Below are 10,388 nucleotides of genomic sequence, written 5' to 3' on the forward strand. Positions count from 1 at the left end.
GGGTTGGGTGAGGTAAGAAAAATCTTAAAATTTGAAACATTTTTCAAAAATATTTTTTAAAATTTTTATATTTCTTTTGTTTGATTGGGGTGGGGGTGGTTTGGGGGTAGAGCTAAAAATATATTCGAATATTTTTATAAAAAATTGAATGGGGAAGGTCGGCTACAGGGTATGGTAAGATAAGAAAAAACAATTATAGGATGAAGTAGAGTTTTGGAAAAAAAATTCCTTTATTTTGGAAGGAAAGTCATTTTCCTTAAATTTGAAGAAAATGAGTTGTTTTGGAAAACATTTTCCAAATATTTAAAGCCAGCCAAACATGAAAAAATTGAAAAACACTCCAAACCAAACACACCCTTAAAGTAAAATGAATTCAAAACATAGTAATATTTATTGAAATCTTAATAAGTTTCAATGAGGAGAAATCAAACCTGAGGAAAAGTCTGTTCTTGTAAGGATAAGTATATATAACATTCCAACAAACTGACTGAGTGATAATCCAGTAGAAACCAAAGCAAAGTTCAGCTAAGAACATACATATCCATGCCAATCTCCCAGATTCACCTTTATTTGGCATATTAATTAATCTGTATAACCATATTAAACAAATACCCACAAATATTGTTGATGCAAATAACTTGTATATAGTTTTTCCTTTAGCTTCCTTTGACTCAAATAATGGAAGATGCAAAGTTTGTTCATCCATCTCTCTCTCTCCAAGATACACACGAACAGAGGAACAAAAACTATATATAGATGTTTTATTAGTATATTATAAAGTTTAGATATGATTGACTATGGGTGGCTGAAGTTGAATATGCATTACATACCATATATAGCTTGAAACAAAAGTTAAAAGAAAATAAAAAGGAATTTTGAATTTCGTCATATTGATTTAAAGGTATTGCAATTATATTTCAAAATGTCTTTTAATTTTGTAATTTTAAATATGTCACAGGCAAAGGTAAAGTCAAAAAATTATTAAAAAGAAATAATCATTCTTTCTTAAACGGACTAAAAAAAAAAATAACTATAATAAATTGAAACATGTGAATATTTTTTTTTTGTTGGGTAGTTTATTTAACGTTTATATATGACAGATCGACTATGGGTGGTTGAAGTTAAATATGCATTACATATAATATATGTTCATCCGTTTAATTTTTTTAACTTATTTTGATTTAATTAGAACAAAGTATAAGAAAATAAAAAGGAAATTTTGTGGTCTTTATTTAAAGATATATCAATTGTACCAAAAAAAATTTTAATCTTATGGTCTTTTATATAACATGTGAAAAGTTAAGACTATAAAGTTATTAAAAAAAAAATGATCATTCTTGTTTTAAACTGACTAAAAAGAAAAATAGGTTAAATAAATTGAAACGGAAAAATACTTTTTTCGTTTAGAAAAAACGTCTCTTTTCTTCTTCTTCTTTTTTTTTTATAATTTTTTAATTTCAATTTTTTACCTAACATATTCAAATTATAAAATTATATAATATTTTAATATATTTTAATGTAAAATCACAAAATTAAATTTCGTATAAATTAAAATAAAATAAATAAATTTAAAAGGTGCAAGTATGACTATTTTACTATTTGTAGCTTACTAGAGGCAGCAGGAGGACCACATTAAAACAAACAATTATACACAGCGGGCCGGGGGAATGTATATTATTGATTAAAAATTTACGTGAATTTAGTAATTTCGTCTCATATTTTCGTTTTAATTCAAGTGTCATTTTCGATTTTCAAAGTCAAATGCTTTTTTATATCATTTTCAAATAATTTTGATTATTATTATAATCTATAATAATATAAATTTTATTTTAAAATTTTACATTCAAATGACATTAAAAATTTAAAATATTTAACTTTTGAAAATCAAATACTATATAGATAGAGATAGAGAGATAACTAAAAAGATTAAATATTTGTTGTACAATTTAATTATTATAATTTTTATTTGAGGCTGCTCCTGAAATCTATAAATTTCAAATAGTAAATTTGTATCGTGTAACATCTAATCTTCGGAAAGCTATGAAGCATTCTAAGAATTCGTTCCATTTCTTCTCTCCTTTTGTGCGAGTTGTAGATTGTGGTATGAGTTGAGTCCAATTGGTATCTCAGCAAAGTGAACAGGATGCCGTATTCAGTGATGTAGCTACGAATCGTAATTAACAAACTATTTTTGAGTGGTTATATGTGAAAATTCTCCTAAATAATTACAATTTCATAGCCCAATTCAAATTAATTCAGTAAATACCCATTGACTCAAAATAAATTACAATTTCAAAGTCTGAACAATATATGAAAATTCAAATAATAAAAGCACTTGCAATATTTAGGACCCAAACAAACTGCTGCAAATCGATATTATTGATGCAATTATAATAAATCAAAATGACCATTATATTATTACTCTCAATAATACAATAAACTAATTAAATTTATGAAGCTTCATGAAGGGCATGGTTATTTTCATTCATCGTACGTCTTACAAACTTGTTCTGCGCATGAACACAAACACATACGTGGTTAAGACAAGCAGGCAACAATGTTGGACCACAAGTGTTGACACAATCTGAAGCTTGATTACATGGTTTGTCTGCAGATTGCACTATAAAGAAAAATAATAATTTTATAACTTTACTGTTACAACAGATAAAATTTATCGATCATATATAAAATTAATCCAATGTGTGTTGGCATTTAAAAAGAGAAGAAAATAAAAGAAGATGAATTAGAGTAAGAATTCATACCAGATGAAATAAGAAATAAAGCAAAAATGAAAAGCATTTTTGAGAATTGTCTCTCCATTTTTCCTTTTTGATGTTTGATAATAACTATACTTTGTTATTATCAAGAATTTATAAAGTGGAAAAAAAATTGGATGTAACTTAATAGAATCTATGAAGTCAACTATTAGTTTGATAAGAAATGGATGTAAAAGGAAAGAACATTAATTTTTCAATGATTTATGGAATATGAACTATTGATTTGGTAAGAAAATGGATGTAAAAGGAAAATATTAATTTTTCAACGATTTATGGACTATTGATTTGGTAAGAAAATGGATGTAAAAGGAAAAACATTTAAAAAAATTTAGTGTTTTATGGAATGTGGTTTCATTTATTTTTATTAGATGACCATGTTTGATTTTAAAATGTATATAGGTCCTTATTAGGTAACATGAAAATTCACTTGTGTAAGATTTTTGAAATTTATATTTGTTGGTGCACCAGTACAGTTTGGAGTGGTGAAATCAAACTCAATTCGTTTAATTCATTCACATTTTGATGGATTATTGACCCGCCTATTTATTAGCTCATCTTATTTCAATTCATTAAAAATTGAATTGATTTGTAATCTAAATTGATTAATGAGAAGTTTTGTTAAAATATTATTAATTTTTTTTAAAAAAATGATATGTTATGTATAGCCATAATAATAAAAAAATAAATGTATTAGAAACTAAAATATTTTAAAAGAACAAATAAACTAATTAAAACTTAATAAAAAATAATAATTTTATTAGGAACTCTTTTGTGTGTAGTTCATTTAGCGTTTAGATAGGATTGACTATGGGTGGTTGAAGTTAGAATATGCATTACATATAATATATGCTCATCCGTTCCATTTTATTTTGACTTAGAATAGAGTTTAAGAAAATAAAGAGGAATTTGAATTTTGTTGTCTTCCTTTAAAGATATGTCAATTGTGTTAATTTTTTTAAAAAAATTATAGGTTTAAATATATTACGTGAAAAGTTAAGATTAAAAAGTTACTAAAAAGAAAAAAGATCATTTTTTATTTAAACAGACTAAAAAGAAAAGTAGGTCAAATAAATTGAACCGAGACAACACCTTTTTTTGTTTAGTCCGTTTAGAAAAGAACGTATCTTTTCTTTCTTTTTTTTTTTTTATAATTTTTTAATTTCAACTTTTTACCTGATATATTCAAAATGATAAAATTATATAAAATTTTAATATATATTTTAATGTAAAATTATAAAATTCAAAAAGTTTCTTCACTTTCTTAAATTTTGCATCAATTAAAATAAAATAAACAAATTTAAAAGGTGGAAGTATGACTATTTTACTATCTGTAGCTTACTAGAGGCAGCAGTAGGAGGACCACATTAAAACATGAGAAAATTACGCGATTAAGCAAATTTATACTACTTAATTACTCATCATAGCTATAGTTTGCTATAATTATCATTCGCGACTAATATTATACATTAATTACGTGGGCTGACTTTGAGTTTATATAATTAGCACGTTTGTATATGTATAATTCGCCAGAATATACAAATACATATGTATAATATATAATTATCTAACCGATATACATATACAATTCATCTCTCTCACTCTCTGCCCTCTCTCGATTGCCTCTCTCCTCCCTCTCCCAATCTCTCTTGCCTCTCTCCTCCCTCTCCCAATCTCGCTTGCCATATATACAAATGCATATGTATAATATACAATTATTTAACCGATATACATATACAATTCACATCTCTCCCACTCTCTGCCCTCTCTCGCTCGCCTCTCTCCTCCCTCTCCCAATCTCGCTTGCATAAATACAAATACATACGTATAATATACAATTATCTAACCGATATACATATATAATCCACCTTTCTCCCACTTTTTTCCCTCTCTCTCCCAATCTCGCTTACCTCTCTCCTCCCTATAACATGAAGCTACGAATTGTAATTATCAAACTATAGCTATGAAGAGTAATTAGGCTATTTTTGAGTGGTCATACATGAAAGTTCCTCTTAAAACAATTCTACACTGCTAAGGGGATGAAGGTATATTATTGATTATAAATTTACGTGAATTTAGTAATTTTGTCTGATATATTGTTTTCCCCATTTTAATGTAAGTGTCATTTTCGATTTTGAAAGCCAAATGAACTTTTTATATCATTTTCAAATATTTTTAATTATTATTATTATAATTTATAATAATATAAATTTTAAATATATAAATTTTATTTTAAAATCTTACATCCAAATCACATTAAAAATTAAAAATATAGCTGCTCATCAAAATAACAGTAAATAAATATATATTAAAAAAATAAGATATTTATATTAATTTTTAATATATATGTATATTTAATTAATAAATATAATTATTTTGACAGATTAGATAAATATTTAAGTTGTCTTTTTTTTTTTAAAAAAAAGGATTAAAAAGGGAATGGCCAATGAGAATATAAAAGAATTAACAAGGTGCAATGGTCCTTGCATCTATCAAGTGATGATGTTAAGTTAATAGCATGTGAAACAAAAGGACAAACTTTGTAATAAAATATTATAATCGATGGAGTATTAGTTTGTGCAGACTTTTTCTTTATTCTAACAAAAAAAAGCCTCAAATAATTCGTATTAGTAATATGAGATACATAATTATCTTTTATAAAATACTAGTTACAAGAGTGTGTGTCAGTACGAACGTAATATATATTATTTTTTTGTTTCAATTTATGTGATATAGATAAAATTTGAAGAGTTAATCATTAAAGTTACTAATTATTGTAATTTATAAATTTTTTTTGTAACTTTCAATAATATATGTTACTCTGTTTGTGCCAGTTCATGACACTCATAAATTTTTCATGTCTTATAGATTTTAAAATTGTTAATTATTGTGACTTATAGTATTTTTATATCATTTTAAAATAATGTATGTTACTTACTTTGTTCCAATTTATGTTGCACATATTATGTTTTATATGTCATTTAAATATTTTAAAAAATTAATTATTGTGATTTATATTACTTTTTACATAAATTTTTAATAATATATGTTAGTCCAGCATAAAAATTTCAACAATAAAATTATTTTAAAACCTTCCCGGTATTTTCTTAGCATCATTGCTCATGTAGATTATTTTCAAACAAGGTGTAATAGATCACTATCTCTAGGAGAAAAGAGTTATTAAGATTCAAACAAAAAGAAGCAATTTTATATATTTTTTAAAAAAAACTATATGTCGTATTTAATTAGAGGAAATTAAAGAGAATGACCATTCAGCCATGTTACTAAAAACCAACATTCACCTAATTATCATTAAATATGGAGAATGAGCACTAAGTCATCTAACTAATTAAAAAATCATGAGCACAACTAAAATGTCACGTCATATTTTATTATAGAAAATTAAAGAGAATGACCATTCAATTATGTTACTAACCAAAATTGACCTAATTAATATCAAATATGGAGAATGACCACTCAATTATGTAACTAACTAAAAAAATCATGCGCACTAATAAGATATCATGTCATATTTTACTAGAGAAAATTAACAAAAGGAAAAACACTCAAATATATCATCAAACTTTGAGAAAAGATTATGTGTTATTTGTTAAAAGTTTGATTTATTTATGCTATTTTCGTTTGAGAAAAGATTCATCTGTATTATTATTTGTTAACTGAAATGACATAGATGACCCAAACTTTTAACAGATGACATAAATGAGTCTTTTCTCAAAGTCCGATGGTATATTTGAGCCTTTTTCCTTTTAAAAAACAATTTAATTAATGACGTAGCCGAATCATAATTGATCACGTGGAAAAAAATAATTTTACCGAATCGAAAATGTTTTTCATTAACAAATAATGACATGAATAAGTCTTTTTTCAAATAGAAATGACATAAATGAGCCAAACTTTTAACGAATAATAAAGATGAGCCTTTTCCGAAAGTTCATCACCACAGAAAAAATTTACCCGCACCGGATGTTTATACCAAACCAATACAATTTTCATTATTATGTGATTTAATGAAGTAAAATAAACTATAAATTTAAACACATGACATGCATATATTGACTTTAAACGTCCAATGCAGGTAAGTTTTACTCCATCACCACTGTTACTAAGCAAAAATGACCCAATAATCATTAAAATATGGACCACTCAATCACTATAAAATTGGCCTAATTTTTTCTTATTCACTTTTCTTTTCCAACCATCACTTGCCAACTTGTATGTCAAACGTATATAAAATCGAATCAAATCGAAAATCAAATCAAATTGAGAAAAATAAAATTGACTAGTGGTTGGTTTGACTTGATTTGGTATTGAAAAAAAATTTAATTATATTTGGGTTGGTTTGGTTTTAACTAAAAAAAATAACGCGAGACCAAATCAACCCGACATTATATATATAATTTAAAATTTTTATTTTGCTTTGATATAATTTTTAAATATTTCTAATACTTTTTCATAGTTTTTATCTTTTAATATATTATTTCAAGTTTGAAACTTAGAATTCTGAGTGGTTCAATAAAGATTATAGTTCACAGATGTTGATAATTATAATAAAGCTTAAATCAAAATCAAATTAACACTAATGCAAAAAGAAAATCAATTCAACACTAAGAATGACAATAATATTGAATATTTGTTCTTTGGTTTTACATTGGTTTAGACAATTTAAATACATAATCTAATTTTAATTTCCTTTAATATTTAGTCATGTAACTAATACTACTTATTAAACTTATTTTAGCATGATTTAGTACTTTTAAATTTTGATTATTTTCATTATAACTTGTTAATTTGCAATATTTGTTTTACGCGATTTCATTATTATTTTTTTTTGTTGGATATTTTAGTGTCATTACTCATATTTTGTAATATTTTCTTAAGAAACACCTTAGATAGTTGTATTTGGGTAGAACTAAAGAAATATTTGAAATACAAGTAAATTATATGTTTGTATCAATACTTTATCGAAAAAATCCGAAAATCCAAAAAACCCGAAAAAATCCGAATTTTATTGATTTGATTTGGTTTATAGATTTAAAAATCCGACACAAATAGTTTGGTTTGATATTTGAAAAACCTGAACCAACCCGGTCATGTACACCCTTATGCCAAACTTTAAAGGTACATTAACTTTTGTTTTTTTTCCACATCTGGTATAAAAAAAAAAGAAATAAATCACAAGAAAACGAAACTTGACAAAACTAAGAGAAAAAATCTAATTAAACACATTAAAGTATATATAATAATAATAATAATAATAATAATAATAATAATAATAATAATAATATTAATAGAGTATAAAAGTGTGCATATATCTTTTATACATATTATATACAATGACGAATTTAGGATACGAAGATAGGGGGTGCTTTATCCTTTTTAACATAAAATCGTTATCGTTTATTTAGCATAAGTGCAAAAACTATTTGAATTATAATAATTAAATTCACAACCAATAATATTTTGAATTATATCTATCTCATTTTATGTAGTATTTGATTTTAGAAAGTTAAATATTTTTAAATGTTATTCAGATATAAAATTTTAAAATAAACTTTATATTTTTAAAATTTATGTTATTATAAATTACAATAATTGTAAATATTTAAAAATAATATAAAAATTTCAAAATAAAAAAATGACACCTAAATTAATATTATATCAGACGAAATTACTAAATTCACGTAAATGTATAATTATTTTAATGTGGTCCTCCTGAGTTGATAACTTGATTACATGCTACAAATTGCTTTATCTAGTAAGCTATAAATAGTAAACTAGTCATACTTCCGCTTTTTACATTTATTTATTTAATTTTAATTTGATACGAAATTTAATTACGTAAAATTTTATTATTTAAAATTAAAAAGTGACTACACAAAAAAAAGTATCTTTGTTTCAATTTATTATATCTATTTCTTTTTAGTTTGTTTTTTAAAAAAAATTATTTTTTTAACATTTTTAAAATTTTAACTTTTTACATAACATATTTAAGATTATAAAATCAAATAACATTTTGATATAATTGTAATATCTTTAAAATAAGATGACAAAATTAAAAAAAATCTTTTTATTTTTTAAAACTATGTTTCAAACTAAAATATGTCAAACAAATTGAAATGGATATGTATATATTATATGTAATGCATATTCATCTTTAGCCACCCATAGTCATATCTAAACTTTATAATATAATAATAAAGCATCTATATATAGTTTTTGTTCCTTTTTTTTTTTTTGTGTGCATCTTGGAGAGAGAGATGGGTGAACAAACTTTGCATCTTCCATTATTTGAGTTAAAGGAAGCTAAAGGAAAAACTATATACAAGTTATTTGCTTCAACAATATTTGTGGGTATTTTGTTAATATGGTTATACAGATTAATTGATATGCCAAGTAAAGGTAAATTTGGGAGATTGGCATGGATATGTATGTTCTTAGCTGAGCTTTGCTTTGATTTCTACTGAATTATCACTCTGTCAGTTTGTTGGAATGTTATATATACTTATCCTTACAAGAATAGACGTTTCCTCAGATTTGACTTTTCCTCGTTGAAACTTATAAAAATTTCAAAAAATATTATTATATTTTAAATTTGAAAGCTTAAAAGTCTAATGAATTTAACGATAGAATTGTAGAGTTTGAATTCATTTTTTAACTTTAAATTTTGAATCATTTTCCTTCTGATAAAACTTAGGTATATATGTTTGGTCTGTGATTGGTCTTTTACTTTTTGGGCTAACCCATCGGTGGCCCCCTAAACTTGGCACCAACTTTCACTTAGACACCTTAATTAGACTTTATCCATTTTAGACACCTCAGGTAAGTTTTCGTTGTGTCATTTTGACACTTTTTGCATACACATCATAGAGAGTGTGATACACTCATTTATAGCGCGTGAAAAGCTTATTTAATCAATTTTTAATTATTTTTTCTTCTTCTTCTTCCCCATTTTCAGCCTCCATTTTTCAAGCTTAACTCCATCCATGGTGAATATTTTAATTTTTTTAAAAAAGACCTATTTTCAAGATTTAAATATTAAAATAATCATGAAATTCTCTTTTGGAGAAATATTGTAATGGAGAAGTGGATTTGATTTTTCTTCTTCCTTCACGGGCTTTCAAACTTTTCTTTCACTGTAAGCACTCTCTTAATTTTTTTTTTCCAGTTAATTTTAATGATTTCCGTTCAATTTAACTGCTTTGTTATTGATTAAGAAGAATTTGAATCCATGATTTAGTTTTATTCTTCTATAATAAAAGGATTGGTGTGTGATTGAGAAGGTCGGGGGCGGGGGTCAGTGTTTGCAAAATAGTTAACTTGGAGAAGACACTGAGAAGGCTGCAAAATATTTTTTGTTAATTGATTAAATATTTTTTTAATTATGTGGGCAAAAATGCCACATGTCATCGATTTATTGGCTACTTTTGTTTGTTTCTCAAAATTTATTATTTAAGAATGATTTTGGGCACAAATGACAAATGTCTTCATTTAATTGGACACTTTACACGTCATTCGCGAGTGCATTACACACATTACATATTTTCGCTGATTGTAAAAAAAGTGTCAAAATGACACAACGAAAATTTACATGAG

The 10,388-nt window shown here is 25.0% G+C and overlaps 2 protein-coding genes across 2 annotated transcripts in view; one reads left to right on the top strand and one right to left on the bottom strand.

Moving 5' to 3' along the window:
- The window catches only part of LOC125863054 (cellulose synthase-like protein E6), a 7,470-nt gene extending 6,742 nt beyond the window's left edge, over nucleotides 1-728 (bottom strand). The window contains exon 1 of the mRNA XM_049543196.1: nucleotides 432-728. Within this exon, the coding sequence (XP_049399153.1) occupies nucleotides 432-706 (275 nt within the window). The 5' untranslated portion in view covers nucleotides 707-728. The remainder of the gene's footprint in view (nucleotides 1-431) is intronic.
- Nucleotides 729-9,043: 8,315 nt separating this feature from the next.
- Nucleotides 9,044-10,388, top strand: part of LOC125862716 (cellulose synthase-like protein E6) — an 8,813-nt gene continuing 7,468 nt past the window's right edge. Inside the window, exon 1 of the mRNA XM_049542845.1 lies at nucleotides 9,044-9,194. Within this exon, the coding sequence (XP_049398802.1) occupies nucleotides 9,053-9,194 (142 nt within the window). The 5' untranslated portion in view covers nucleotides 9,044-9,052. The remainder of the gene's footprint in view (nucleotides 9,195-10,388) is intronic.

The sequence above is a fragment of the Solanum stenotomum genome, chromosome 4, assembly GCF_019186545.1.
Source record: "Solanum stenotomum isolate F172 chromosome 4, ASM1918654v1, whole genome shotgun sequence".
Classification (NCBI taxonomy): domain Eukaryota; kingdom Viridiplantae; phylum Streptophyta; class Magnoliopsida; order Solanales; family Solanaceae; genus Solanum; species Solanum stenotomum.